At 40.6% G+C, this 16128-nt stretch overlaps 1 protein-coding gene across 1 annotated transcript in view; it reads left to right on the forward strand.

The window, feature by feature from the left end:
• Positions 1 to 1401: 1401 nt before the first annotated feature.
• The window catches only part of pax7a (paired box 7a), a gene marked incomplete at both ends in the record, with an annotated part of 43317 nt that continues 28590 nt past the window's right edge, over positions 1402 to 16128 (forward strand). The window contains 4 exons of the mRNA XM_083668548.1: positions 1402 to 1486; positions 2786 to 3021; positions 3431 to 3560; positions 3902 to 4030. Coding sequence (XP_083524674.1) covers positions 1402 to 1486; positions 2786 to 3021; positions 3431 to 3560; positions 3902 to 4030 — 580 coding nt within the window. The remainder of the gene's footprint in view (positions 1487 to 2785; positions 3022 to 3430; positions 3561 to 3901; positions 4031 to 16128) is intronic.

Below are 16128 nucleotides of genomic sequence, written 5' to 3' on the forward strand. Positions count from 1 at the left end.
AACGTGTTCGATCGTCTGTTTGATGTGTTTATTCAATTAATTGAATGTGCAGTTAAAGACCGTTAGAACGGAATTAAGACCATTGAATAGGCCTAGGTTATTGGTTATTTAATGCTTCCCTACTCACCCCAAGATTCACTTGCTTACGATGTAAGAGGGCAAAGTTCACTTCCAATAAATGAATGCAGCTTATTCGTGTGGTCCGGCGTCATACCCCGCTGTGGTTTCTTCAAGCCTGGTGAGGTCCTCCGTGGTCAGTACCTCTGGAGCTCTGCCGTGCAGGTCCAACTCTTTACCGTGCCATGGAATGCGGGTACCGATGCGAGATAAAGTCAAGTTGTTCTTTGAGTAGGGCCTACACATATCAGTAACATATCCTATAAGTGGCCTGAATAATCTAACCTTCTTGCCCTTTCATTTTTCTTTATCGTAATGTGTAGCCTAAAACATCATCATTTAATTAAACATTTGAGAAAGTACAGGATAATCCATTTGACTTGCAATTGTGACCTCGAGATCTCAATGTTTCAATCTTAATAAGTGAAACGTTAATGATCCTTTAATTAATTGATATTGATAGATAAAAAGATTCACTCATACATACATACATACATACATACATACATACATATATACATACATACATACAGTACCCTGGAATACAACATTCTTTAAAATGTTGCTCACTAAAAATCGTGTGCTGAATGTTTCATTCGTGTTCATGGAGGCAGATTTTTCTCCAGACATATAGGGGCCTAAGCAGTATCACATCACCTATGTTTAGTTGTGTTTCTTAGTTTTCTGTAGAGAAAGGAGAGTGATGCAATGAATTAAAAGTGGAATGTGTTCTTTGCATCCTGTGCCGCTGTCTGATTGGCTGACAGACCGATGGCTATACCCACTCTCCCCATCATGAATAAGAGAAAGGCCGTGGAGCCTATCGGCGCGATCCTCTGTCTCCTCCTACAGCGTGCGCCAAAGTTGGCCACTTAAACTACTTCCAACCAGCAAGCAGACGTTATCAAAAACTAGCTGACCACAAAGTATATCAAGGGAAAGAATTAAATAACCTTTGGCCACTTACACATTTGAGTGCAAGGCGTACCCCCTTCCCTTTACACACTCCAAACACACACACACACACACCCCTCACTCGAAGGGGTCTGATTTTACCCCGGCAGCTCACCGAGCAAGTGACGACCATCACCACTTTTTTTCCGTTGGAGGGGTTTAGTATTCTCGAATTTCTCTGTCTGGGACTACGATTTTATCGATTTGGCAATTTTTGCTCTTTTGAAAGAAGACATTTCGTCATATCCATAAACCTACATTTTCTTGTCTGGACTTTGCGCGAGTAATTTGGCGTTACTAGTGCCCATCGGTGTTTGTTGAGTAGCTAGAATGGCTACTTTACCAGGAACTATGCCTCGGATGATGCGCCCAGCGCCAGGCCAGAACTACCCCCGAACAGGATTCCCTCTAGAAGGTATGGCATAATTTTACTTTGCGAGTCCAGAGAGAAAACCTTTAGTCGTTTCGGATGTTGGAACATATAATTTGATGTCCCTAAATTCACAGTGAAATTAATGTCGTGATGTGAATCTAAGTATCCAATAACATCTCTATAGGCAATATGATTCTTGTGTTGTTGTTTTCAAGTCGTGCTGTAAATTAAATATATTTGCTAGGCCAATGGTCATTGACAATGTTGATGACTGAAATTTAACTTGATGATGATGTCACAGCAATAATACGAACTGATTGGAGAACTGTTAAGCAATTAAAAAGTTACCTGGCATAGTGGTATTGTTGCTGAACAATTTTCACCCGCCAACAATTTTCATCTGAGTTTTGTAGCTTCGATAGACTATGCCAATTAAAAATATGTTTAAGCATATGCGCGTAAAAAGACCAAGACCAATTTGTATTTGCATGTATTTATGGGAGCAGTTTCCAGTTTCAGTGAGTTCGTGCTCAAGAGCTATAAACGAAAATGCACAAAACCACGTAGCATCCAAGTTACTCAAGCTCCAGGATTTGTTGAAGTGTCCTGCTGCTGCAAATGGGAATAACACACACAGCAAAGAGATGGCTCAAAGGATCACATCAATATTTGTACAGCATGACTAGGAATAATCAAGGTGGAAAGTGCCACACTCCTAAGTGCCTCTTGAATGCGAAATTGGATATTGAAGTGCTGTACGCCACTAATGACAGTTCCTGCCAGACAAACTGACTGTGAATGAGCTTGGCATGATTTTCTATTGAAAATGGATGGGGCTCAGGATATAGGGTCAGGATATAGGATCAGGATATAGATCTGGATTGTGTCTATATCAATCAAGCGTAAACAGTTTCTGCACCCTCGGCACACACCAATTCTTATGAATTATATCATTATTTCTTTGTTATTTTTTTTTAGGGATAATAGTTATTGTTATACATGTTATAGGCCAGATGAGGTGTAGCGTTTGAGTTCATGGTCGACATTGTTATATTGGGCCCACTACTGACAGACTATTCAGTAACTATGGGCCCACTCATTTTAATGTTTGATACATAGCCTCCGTGAAACAATTGTCAGTATGGAGTAGCCTACTGATATTGCATCAAACCAATTTAATTTCAACAATTGTCCATGCGTTATTAATTACCTTTACCTTGTTCTCTATGTTGGTGTCTGACATTAGGCCTATATCTATTTGTCTGTCACATAATGTTTCCTGTAATGCTTCTGTTCATTAAACAATATTATTTGGCCCTGCATATGTTTATTACGGAGCAGTATCAACCCCCCTGGGACAAGGTCGGGTGAACCAGCTCGGTGGAGTCTTCATCAACGGGAGGCCGCTGCCAAATCATATCCGACACAAGATAGTAGAGATGGCCCACCACGGCATCCGACCCTGCGTAATCTCGCGACAGCTACGAGTTTCCCATGGTTGTGTCTCCAAAATCCTCTGTCGGTACCAGGAGACCGGTTCGATCCGCCCCGGGGCTATAGGAGGCAGCAAGCCCAGGGTGAGTTGAGGAGTAGTTTTATTATTTTCACGATCGAGTTGACAAACGTGCGGTTAGACTGTGGCCTGTATTGGCATCATGTGCATGAATGTCTCACCTGCAACAACTTTACTAAGTTGTGTTGGCCTCTGGTCTGTTGTATAAGGCCCTATTTGACGTGTGAGGCATATTTCAATAACACAGTAACCACTGCATGATCAATTATACTATATCGACTCACTTACAAAGCAAGGAATTTGTTTTGAGCTTGAAACAATATAGGCCTGTATCCACAACCTAAAACTGGCCTAGATTTATGTGTATTTAGATGGTTAGAAATGACAATATTACACCCTTCGTTTCAATTAAAAGTTGTTTCGACTTTTCCCTTTTCTGTGTGTGTTTGGTTGTTGCGTTTCAAAACCCAAAGCAGGTAGCAACGCCGGACGTTGAGAAGCGGATCGAGGAGTACAAACGAGAGAACCCGGGGATGTTCAGCTGGGAGATCCGGGACAAGTTGCTGAAGGACGGCGTGTGCGATAGAAGCACGGTTCCTTCAGGTGAGGCTTCTTCCGGTAAGCAACTTTTCCTTCTTATGGCGGCTGCTTTATATAAAGCCAACGGAATGGGACGGAATGGGACCCCTTCGTTTAGTCTGCTATAGAACGATAGAACTAGCCTGGACATAACTGATTTTATTTAGCATATTTGTTCAATTGATTTACTCTAACATGACAATATTGTTCGCCTTGAATTTGCGTGCATTTGGATGTCAAAAATAGCTCCACGGAGACGTACGCGTATTAAAATGTAGGGAATATAGGCTTTAGTGTGTTGCTCATCCACCGTGGAACGTCAGTGCAATCCAATGATCCGTCTCCATTTTTTTTGTTTAAATCAGTGAGCTCCATCAGTCGAGTTCTGAGAGCCCGGTTCGGCAAGAAAGATGACGAAGATGATTGTGATAAGAAGGATGAAGACGGGGAAAAGAAAACAAAGCATAGCATCGATGGCATCCTTGGTGATAAAGGTAGGTCAACAAATAAAACATTAATCCTTTCGTGTTGTTATAGGCTAGAATTATCAGTGGGCTACTATTGTAATTCTAATCATTATTATTATTATTATTATTATTAGTCGTAGTAGTAGTATTATTAGTAGTATTATTAGTAGTATTATTATTATCATTGTGGTAGTATGCTAGCCTGTTGTGATAATCATCATCATCATTATTATTATTATTGTTATTATTGTTATTGTTATTGTTATTGTTATTGTTATTGTTATTGTTACTATTATTATTATTATTATTATTCGGTGGCTGCAGTGATGTTTTTTTCTGCATCTTTTGGGCAATATCGTTTTCAATTAGGCCAACAAGTGAGTTAAATGTCGTTTTTTTCTATCTATCTCTTGGGACATTCTCACACATCCACGGTTGTAAATCGGAGGAGCCTCTTGCAGATTGGGGCATTCATTCCTGCTTTTAACTCCCGGCCAGTAGTTGCTCAATTACTCAATTATTTATGTGAGCCCTGACGGAAGGTATTTAGCTCCAGAAAATTAATTTGTGTAGCAAATTCCTCTTGCGCTCATTTAACGATCCCTCTAAACGACAGCTGACAGATGACCCATTTGACAATCAATGTCAGTCACAGGCACTACATCAACACTTGTCGGTTGAAGCTGAGACGAATCTGCGTCCGTATTAAGTGGCAACTTCTTTGCAACTATATCCCTGTAATAGGCTATTCATTGCAATTATATATCCATAAGATCTCTTCACATCTTATTTTGTAACCAAAGTTTTTTTTAAACCGAGTTTACAAGAAAATAACAATGCTGATTTTTTATTTTATTTTAATCATGGCTATTGAATCATTAGTCTATCGGTTATATTTTTACTCGTAGGCTATAGAGAATTCACATGAATAAATAAATAAATACAATAACAAATAAATGATTTGTCCTTTATGGTCTTTAGTTCTTCGATTTTTTGTTAATTATAAATTTCCCTCAATTAGTTTATTCGAGTCATTGTGCCATGGGGCCTGTCAGAACTATGTGTCACGTGATACAGGGGAGAAGAAATATGTGCAGTGTTTATACAAACCTGTCCTGAATGAGACAAAGGTTGCCCTTTAAGATGATCAAACATGTGTGAATAGGGTTTAGATAAGAGTTCACAAAAGCTTCTTTTTTTTTCATAAAAGACACTGCCAAACTTCTTCAAACTTGAAGATGAACTTCAGTCGCAAAACCCTTCTTCTCCATTGACGCTTTTCTAAAGTGAAGATTCCGAGGTACAAAGGCAAATCCTAGAAAGCAGGGCAGCGAAAGGGGGAATAGGCCTGTCCATTCTCATTCAAAAACCCGCAAAGAGAGAGAGAAAAAAACTTTGGACAAAGGGCAAGAGTAGATATAAAGGGAAATGAATTATTCAGTACACCCCGCTGTTAGATAGTTTTGTAATATCACGGAACAGTCTGTTGGAGCAGAATAAGCATTTGATGGTGCAAAACGTTTCTTTCTTTCTTTCTTTCTTTTTTTTAAATGGCTTGTGTCCATTTAAGAGGTCGTAGTATTGTGATCTGGTGTGCATGCATCCTAGATTAATGGGAGGGAAAATGGTTTGTGTTGCAAAAGTTTGCAAACAGAGATTCAACTGTTGCCAATAGCAGCATAGGCTAACTGTCATTTTTAACTCATTGCGCCTAGTATATATTTTTTTAGCGTTTACTATCTGAGTCTCTGCTCAAACAAATGTTATGCACGGTAAAATCGGGTTGTCCTCGCTCTTGAACTAGTATAATGTAGACCTGCGATGTATTCACATTAATTGAAGCGTTATAAAGCTCTATCTTGTTCACACATACATACAAACCTATTTGTTATGGTGTTTACAACCACTAACAACATTTCGTGAGCTGGTCGACGTAGGTCTTCATTTCATAGAATCCATAGATAAGCCTAGATTTTCCCATAAGGTTTGTATCCTTAATTATCGCGTCAGATCTGTCCTCGTCATATGCTCGTTTTAAGTCAGAAGATGCAATAGGCCTAGGCCTATCGCTTTCTAATTCTTAAAAACATTCGTCCTCTCTGTAATGCAGTTTACCATCCGGATGGCATTTAATAACGTTAAGACTTATTAGAGCAAGTAATGGAAACGGTGTCTGTTGAATAGGCGACTGTGTTCCACTCTGGTGTAATAGCTCGCAGGCATGGTAAGAAATGTATTTATCCCCAATCAGCCCTCTCACTCTCGGAGTTTGAAGCACAAACGTTATGTTGAAGGGTTTTAAAGCAGATTAAATTGAGCCTTTTATTTCTTTTCACTTTCATCTCAGAGCGGAGCTCAGTAGCTCGCCCTGGGCACAAATTCATGAGATTTTTTTACTTTATAGCTCTTAGACTTTATTTATTTATATACAGTATCTACTTGTTTATTTGTGTATTTTTATTTGATTATTAGTTGTTACATCACGGATTTATCCTCTCTGTAATCTGACGTGATTAAACATCTATTTTTAATAGGAGCCTATAAGTAAGTGGTGAAAAATGAAAAATGAATATAAGGATTGCATTATGTGAACTGGCATCTCCGTATTGCGCGAGGTTTAACATAAAGCTATAGACTAATTCTCATCCACTAAAACGGTGTTATTCATTTGCTGAAAATGTCCTTTTCTCCAACAAATGTATTTATGGACGAAAAGCAGCCGTTTTAGAATCATATTTTCAAAAGAAATCCCACGTGCTCATAACAGGGGGTAAACAGTATACTGTACAGTTCCACCTGCCGTTCTCAATACGCGCGTAGTGATAGCGCGGCGTTAGGATCGCCCTGCCAAGTTTAATTAGGCGACAAATGGGGCAAAAGGTTACGCCTCCACAAAAAAAAGACACACGTGTGCGCAAACCTGCAGATGCTTTTGTTTGTGCAAAATTTGGAACGAGAAAGAATGAAGTCCGTCCGTCCGACAAAGACCAATCTGCAACACTAAACCAACAAACTGTCTTGTCCTCTATACACGGTTTGGCGAGAGGGAGGCGATGGACACTTCAGCAAATCGGAGGATTACCTGAGGTTCTCAATCTAATCAAACAGAGGCCAGACGGGATTTCAGGGCGCTGGGAAGGGATAATGAGAGCGAGCGGTGGAGAGGTATACAGTGGGGTGTCAGGCAATCCAGGGCTCCAGGCTTGGTCTCTCTGTGCATATTCAATTAAATGACCATGGGTTCCGATTAAGAACCAAGGAGGTTTCATTGAGGACAAAAAGACATACAATAGAATCAACTCATCTATCGCCAGAGATAATATGAAGTGTTGAATAGTCACTCCATAAACGACTTAAGAAGCAAAGCGTCATGTCTCATTACGTCTAATTTTAGAAATTAAAAAAATGTAGTTTCACTCTCTCTCTCTCTCTCTCTCTCTCTCGCACTTTCTCCCTCTCTCTCACACAAATACACACACGCACGCGTAAATACACGCACGCACGCGTGTACACACACACACACACACACACACGCGCGCGCGCACACACACACACAGGGTTTCTATAGATGGAAATATATATTGCGGGGTCTAAAGCCGTGCTGAATGAGAAGGACAGGGGAATGAAGCGAGAGACCACTTCAAACAAATCCATCTGGAATAGTGTGTGAGAGAGAGATTTAGTGAGAGTATGGGGAAGTTATTTAGCTATTAATAACATTTTTTTCCTCAGGCATTGAGAGTAACTTCATCTGCACTTCTCGCAGCTATTTGGCTGGGTTGAAATTGAGGGAGACCCAAATGTTGGGCAGAGATAACATACCCATCATAGCCCAGACCCTGCGCTGTGCTTCAGTGCATTAAACTCGGATTAACCTCCCCTTTCCCCGCAGCCCGCTCTCGTCCACATTTCACTGGAATTTACATTGGTGGATTTCTTACAGAGGGCAAAGGCTGAAAGCGCTTGCAACATATAATCGATTGCGTTCTAATCTATACAACAACTATAATGATATACGAATAATAACCGCATTATGATGAAAATAATAATAATAATAACGATAATAATAATAATATAATATTTTCATTAATATTATCAATATATAATTTTGCCTATTATTTTGTCTGAAGAACGTTTAATGCACTTTTGAAAATGTTCTACATCAATTCAATCCATTTGATAGACATGTGGCTGTCAAAACGCTTTCAACATGTCAAATGAATTTCATACATGAGTGATGCACCGTTGTGTGCAAACGGGCAGTAAGGTCTACAGTCATAAACGATAAACCACTTTGTATCCTTAAAACAATCCGATTAAACAAAGTCATGAATGGAATTCAAGGTACTGTTTAGGAAACCTTTATTTATGCTAGGACAATATGAACATTGTAAAATGATTGCAGGCCTATACTTTAACGGCTGAATAGGCCTACGCGTAAACCACGGTGAAATAATGTTACAATCCGCTCTCTTCTGAATATGCACAAACGGTTCTAATTTATGTTAAATCGGTTGCACCGAAACCGATTTCCTCGACAGCAAACAATATTTAACAAGGGTCATGGTTTACAAGCTTTCAAACAATTCACTGTACGGACCTCTGTCATTGTTATACCCGGCATGGTGATAAACGGGGAATAGCCCATATTTACGCCTACACCACTTGTTTTATTATTTATATACTTTTTTTTTGAGAGCTGAAAAGTGCTGATTTATGCCACACAGTTTGCAAATGTGTCTTCCTGTAAAAGTTTAAACAAGAAGCGATGACAGAATGGCATCTTGCCTCTGGCGGGATAACCACATGCACGTCAACTGACGGTAATGACACGCTAAACGGATTGATGGCAATTTATACAGGCGAGAAGCTTCGAACGATTAGGTCTCGATTCGTTCTCTCCTCGGGAGCAGCATTAATGTGCATTTATACCCACTGGTATGGACGACCTTTGAACCCGAGGAAGACCCTGCGAATTAGTCATGTGGGATTTTCGTTCTCTGCTTCGTTGGTAAAAAAAAAACGTTTTTCGAAAGAAAAAGAACGCTGAAAGATGGAAAGTATAGGTGAGGAAGAAGGAATGAAAGTCGAGGAAATAGAGAGGCAATAGTGGACTTTGATCCTTGGGTTCTTATGCTTATCAGAAACATTTGTGGCGGTAAAAAACACAATGGTTGTTGGTCATACAGACTGACTGACTGACTGACTGCCTGACTGGCACTAGTGCTTTAAAGCCTGGCTGTCTATTAATTAAAGCGCGGCTTGTCATGGGGGACGAGTCCTATCTGTGCACACTACTTAGGAGAATGGTTTCGGGATCTCTTGTGGGGTTCTCGAAATGGGACAATCTTCCCTCTCCAGCTACTTAAGGGAAATTCAGAAGTGTACAGAAGAAGACATGGGGATTTCTACCTCATTTATAAAGACGAGTTCATAATCCTTTCCTGCTTAATAACTTAAAAGGATTCAATTTCCCCTCTCACTTACAGGGTTACGATCATACATTGTTACCGAATACGATATAGCATTCCAAGGTTAGGTGCAGAATGTCATGCTTGAAAATAAGAAGGTTTTTTTCAAGATGAATTAAGACATATTGTTTACCCAACAAGTTTTAAGGCACCATAATCTTAAACGTCTGTTTTTATTTCATATTATATTATAGGCAGTGATATTGATGATGATGATGACGATTATGATGACGGTTATGCTCACTCACACTCAGGACACCAATCCTTCTATTTCAAACTATGTCATTTTGCGGGTGTTGCCACAGCGTTGGGTGCGGGTGGGGGTCGCAAAATACATTTTCAGACCAAAGCCATACGCCACAAATTAGGGAGGAAGTATCGCCCTCCAGGCTTCCTCTCACAGCAGTAGTTTGGTGCAGGATGTCGCTATAATTTCTGTCTGTGTTTTATTTCACCAGTTTTTCTACTAGGACTTTTGATGACCCTTAATAATGCCCGTGTTTATACGCACCTGTTTCATTTTAGCGCCTAGAATTATAATAATAATTGTGTCTATTTATATTGGTATACACTTTGGACAATGTTAGTTGTTTACACACACACACACACACACAGACACACACACAAAGCTCTTAGCTTTAGAAGTCACAAAGTTCGTTTGCATGTAGGCCTACAATGCAGTCAAAAAGCGGGGTTTCCTATTTAGCGGCATCTGAGATTATTTACAAACTGGTTAATTGAAATATTTTTCACTCACATGTATGATACATATGACCACGAAACTATATCTCGAGACATGGCATGGCATGCATTTCAGTTTCCGTTTTTGCTATTGACCATGACTGGATTTTAGACACCGCTGCGGATTTGACGGAAACTGGGACCCCCTCTGTAATTCATCTGGGAACCCGAGAGGGCCCCAGGTAGTTATGGTAAGTTACCATAGTATCTCCAGGCGACTTTTTCAAACTAAGATTGGTCTCACGGTGGAAATAGGCAACTTTGTCTAGCCTTATTGTGATTACTGTTTCGTGTTGAAAATAACAACGTTATGTTTTCAACGATTCCAAAATGACATAAAAAGAATAACATCATCATCACCAACAACAACAACAAAAACAACAACAAAAACAACAACAATAACAACAACAATTAATCAGCAACAGTTTGGGCATATGGAAATAGGTTTGCAGTGATCAATATCGAATATAAATGTATGTTAATCTAATAAGCCTATGTTCCACGCTGCTATAGTTATTATCAACATTATTGATGTTGAAACATCAAGTAAATATTACATTTTTTGAATACCACACAATATTTACAATACATTATTTAGAATTATTACTATAATCATCATTATTGTTATTATTATTATTATTGTATTGTTGTCATAATAAGCCTGTCATTTATTCGAGATGTGCATATTAGGTATAGGCTACGCTGCCAAAGGATCCCCTCAGTCTCTGACTCGGAAATCATAACTTGACCAGCTTTCCTTTTCTCAAACTAACTCGTTGAACTTGTCAGTTCTAATTAGGGCGTTTAAACGCCCAAGTGCATCGGAAACAGTAGGCGGTTGGTCAGGGGCAACCATGGCGGCTTTCGAGCCCTCTGGGGGGGACGTGGAGGGGGGTGAGCATGAGCGCTGTTTGACGGTTGTGTTGAATTGGACGATGGATTTTTTTTTTTCCTTCAGGCAGGGTTTTTTTTCCCGCTATCACGTCAATTATGGCCATCCAGCGAAATAAACAGGGCAGCCCGCGTGGCATAGCGGTGCCTTGTAATTAGGTTTAGTAATTTAGTAATTTGTAATTAGAATAGAGACCTCTATTAAAGTCTTTAAAGTTTAACATTTTTTTCCCACAGAGTTTAAAGGTATAACAGTGGATTAATGGCTTATAGCCAATATTACATTTTATTGCATCCCTGCAATTTGTGCTGCCTGTCTAATGGGTGTAAACCTATTTTAAAAAAACCCAAAAGAGAAAAAATATATTTTCAAACCACTGTGCCAATCTATTTTTCCTAAATATATATATTTTTAACCAACATTTCAGTGGTAAAATCCATGCATTATCCACTCATGCATTATAATGAAAGTGTTTAGGTTATTTCATGAATGATCAGAGATCCCAAGTGCAGGCGTGTGTGTACGTGTGTGTGTGCGCGCGAACATGCATGTGTGTGTGTCTGTGTATGTGTGTGTGTGTGTGTGTGTGTGTGTGTGTCTGTGTATGTGTGTGTGTGTGTGTGTGTGCACTTCTATTGAGAATATGTGTGTGTTTTTCCTTTTGAATGAGATATTGTGGTGCTTGAATCGTCCTCTCTCTCTCTCCCAGAAGAAGAAGTGAAAATTCAATTGTCTCCGTTCCTTTTTCTTTCTTTTTTTTTTTTCTTTTTTTTTTAGAAGCATTTTCTTTTTAATTGAATACCTTTTTCTTGTATTGGGACTAAAACCCCTCTGATGTCTGACAGCCTACTCTCCCCATTGTCAGAGGAAAGGCCACTAGAAAAGGAAGAGAGAAAGCAGAGGGAGGAGAAAGGGACCTTCTGTTATTTTCTGTCTTGAGACTCGCTGCAGAGGCTATTCAGGCGAGCTGATGAACTCCTCCGAAAAGTTTATTAAGGGGAGAAAACAATAAGAACTAAAGCCTTTGGGTGCCTGGGCAGACAGTTTATAAACTAGGCTGCCATTGTGCCTCAAAGGCAGATGCATGAATACTTCTGAATGGGGCCTTCAAACTGACACGATGGGCCTGGACAGCAGCAGTTTAAAAGGAGAGGGTGCTTCTGCCTCTGCTGCAGCTCAGATCGCTGCTTTCTTGCATTAATCTACATCTGCAGAGGAAGGGGGGAGGGGGATCTGGGCTCTGCACTGACTGGCCATGAAGCTTTTTTTAAATGTTTTTTATAAACACAACTATTAAACACAACAACAACAATAACAACAATAACAGCTGTTTAGCTGACATCGGGAAAACACATTTGGAATTGGTTATGATTATGATCACAACCAGGATAAAACAACTACAGTTGTATTCCCTAAATCTTAGTCAGTTCCAGATTTGTTTCTCTTTCTCACTGTAAAAAAACAGACCCGTCTAACAGTTGTGACTCAACGACAATGAAATATTAGAAAATTGGACTGAAATTTATTGGCCACATATTGGATAGGATTCAACCATCTGTTGGTGCGCTGTGTTGATCTGAAGACTTTCTGTACGTGGTCGTATGTTCAGAATCACATGTTCGTGTACTGTACTGTTGCTATGGTGCCAGTCCCTAAAGTGTTGAGAAACGTGTGGAAATGCGCCTTCTTTAAGGCTTCTTTGGGCTCCTAAACTGGTGAAATGTTTAATCTTGTTGGCTCTTGGAGTTCCTCAGAGGGAGATAGCGGAGCACCGAGGGGACTTTTATCTTTGGCTGTCTTTGGAAAAGGCTGTGTTGATTTCCTGTTGATACTGTGGATAAATAGCACAATAGCATGGTCATTTAAAATCAAGACACATTATTCCCTCCCTGTTCATTAGACAATAGTGTCACTCTCTCCTTCTCCCATCTCTCTCTCTCTCTCTCTCTCTCTCTCTCTCTCTCTCTCTCTCTCTCTCTCTCTCTCTCTCTCTCTCTTTCTCCCGCTCTTGCTCTCTCTCTCTCTCTCTCTCTCTCTCTCTCTCTCTCTCTCTCTCTCTCTTCTCTCTCTCTCTCTCTCTAGCTCTCTCTCTCTCTCTCTCTCTCTCTCTCTCTCTCTCTCCCTACTCTCTCTCTCTCTCTCTCCATCTCTCTCTCTCTCCTTAGCCCTCTCTAGTCTCTGGCTCAGTGCCTCCCAACATCAGAGGGAGTCCAGTGATTTGTGACCCCAGCGACCCACACTTAATCTGGCTAAAGAGGGGGAGCCTCTAGCCTCGTACCTCCGCGGGCCCCCAAACAGCCCAAGCCCGATCTGGCAGGTGTCAACATTAGCAACACAATCGGGTCCCCCAGTCCCAGAGCCCAGGCCCCAGCTCAGACTCTAAACCTAAACTATGTAAGGCACTCTGAAAGGAGGCGCATAAAGAGAATGTGGAGGGGAGGAGAGGAGAGGGGGAGGACAAGGGAGAGATTACACTCTCAGGCAGCTATTAGCAGGGATGAGGCTTTTCTAAACAAACAACCAAAAAGAGGCGATCAATACTGTGTTAGTTTACCAAGTGGAGTCATGATGGCTCTTGAGTATTTATTTAGCTGCTCCATTGTTTTTTTCTCCAACTTCTCAAACGTCTGCGGGTTGTATTGGCAATCCAATTTGGGCCTGAGTCCTAGGAGGCCAATTTCTTTCTTTCTTTTTTTTTTTTTTTTGCTGGGGGCAGTGCTTTTGTAAACAGCTGGTGTGCTCAGCCTGTGGCCGGTTCATTCATAGATTCTGAAGCCGTAATGACTCCTGGTTGGGGAGTGTTAACTGTGATGCTGGACAATCACTGTGCTGTCCAGAGGAAAGTAGCTGACGGGTCCTCTGGGACGGCAGGCGGCCTGGCCCTCATTAGACGGAGGTGTCCCTCCATAAGAGAGGAGAGGAAATGGAAAGGGAATGGGTTGACACTTGGACTGTTGCTGCTCTTGAGCGGGTATCTGTCTTGACAAGAGGAGCAATGTTTCTTTCAGAGGCCATTTATTTATCCCCCCCCCCCAGTGCTGATTCCTTCGTAGCCATGCCACCAGGAGAGACAAGTGTTCTGCGGGGTGAAGATTAGTTTCAAAGGTTTCAGAGGGAAACGTATAGTATTTGTTATTGGAAGAGAAGAATCTCATTTAATTGGTTGGTTTGAGATGTCCTCGTGTCGTCCTCTCCTCGGCCCCTTGAAAACCAATTGAATTCAGCCAGAGGGCCTTTTGTTACGTTTGAGTGTTTTGGTTTTGTGTTGAACGTTTCACACAAATGGTGAGATGCTTCTATTTCACTCGTTATGGCTGTGACACACATTTGTCCAAAATATACAGTACCAGTCAAAAGTTTGGACACACCTTCTCATTCAATGGTTTTTCTTTCTTTTTTTTTTTTAAATTATTTTCTACATTGTAGATTAATATTGAAGACATCAGAACTATGAAGGAACACATATGGAATTATGTAGTAAACAAAAAAGTGTTAAAGAAACCAGAATATGGTTTATATTTTAGATTCTTCAAAGTAGCCACCTTTTGCTTTGATGACAGCTTTGCGCTCTCTTGGCAAGTTTTGTGTGCAAACTTTTGACTGGTACTGTATATCAGCATCAGAATGCAAAAGGATTATAACACATTGCAAAGGCTCATACATGCTTATAACAAGTTATAATCCATCATACCTGTTGGCCTGAAGTGAAGTGTCACCCTTAGTTGCGACATCGTTACGATATTTGGTGTCTACACTCTGCAACTCTCAGGAGAGCTGAGTCCAGGAGCTGTAGTGGAAGAAAACCCCCTTGGGAAGTTGCTATAAACGGAAGCGCTCACAATTCACAGCAATAAACAAGCACACATTAACTCACCCAACGACTCTCTGAGACAATGGGGCTCGTTGTCATGAAATACCCCAAATGATGTTAGCCAGCAATAAAATGGTCCAAGGCGTTCAGGGTATTGAAAGATCACAAACCAGTGGGGAGTAGCCCCTGAGGCTCAGTGTTTTAACTTGATTTACCCCCTACCACTGCCCCGAGGCAGGGTATGAGGCTATCCGTGGGTAGAGTACAGGTAGAAATGTTTCAGTATTCGAACCAAGTTAACTATGCCACATGGAGTTCAAACAGGAGGCCTTGTGTATAATGTGTAATGACATAATGACATGATTTCAGATCTAAAAAAAAAAAAAAAGGTTCTCCTTTAAATGAGTTATCATACATGGTTGATGTTATGATATGTTTCCTTGATAACCTATTTAGATATTACCCTAGGTCTCATACGTATTACCCTCGGTCTCACATCCACTGTGTTCGGTTCAGTTCTGACGGATAGTGTCATAGAAGCACGCCATGTGCGTTTCGTTACAGGAATGGCCTGTGAATCACTAAACGGTGGTTGTAATTGGCCGCTGTCTGTTTTTATGGCATGTCTATGCAGGCCCTATAGATCGCGAGCCAAGTCTTAGCATGCGATGGCCTCTTTAATTCCAGCCTCATGAGCCCTTCCATCAGATAACAGACAGGGCCGTACTGTAGTTATGATCCCATTAGACAGAACACCTGTCTGTTGGATGTTATTGGTCCCTGCCACATTAACAGCCCTGTATGTTCTGGCTTTTATATGGGAGAATGCATTACAGTGCTCAGCCAGTGAAACCAGCAGCCCTTAACTTTCCTACTCGAAGGCTCATTTGGTCTACTTGTGCCGCTGAGATAAGCTACTGCATTAAATCTAATCAAAGTAGCCTACTTTTCTTAAATACAGTACGTGGAAGTTTCCCCATAAAATGCAACATCTCAGACAATACTGACCGTATGTGTCGAGTTAGGCAAATGTTGGCTTGCGACTCATATTGCTTTAGACAAGCTTAATATGACCTTTATTGCCCCAGTCAATTGTCTAGAAATATTGGAATATGATTTTTTTTTTTCCTACTTTAATTTAGAAATCTTGTTTTTCTTGGGTTTTGTTCTTATACAGACTTGTGTGGTCTATCTGTATGCTTTATACCTC

This window comes from Argentina silus (assembly GCF_951799395.1).
Source record: "Argentina silus genome assembly, chromosome: 4".
Lineage (NCBI taxonomy): Eukaryota > Metazoa > Chordata > Actinopteri > Argentiniformes > Argentinidae > Argentina > Argentina silus.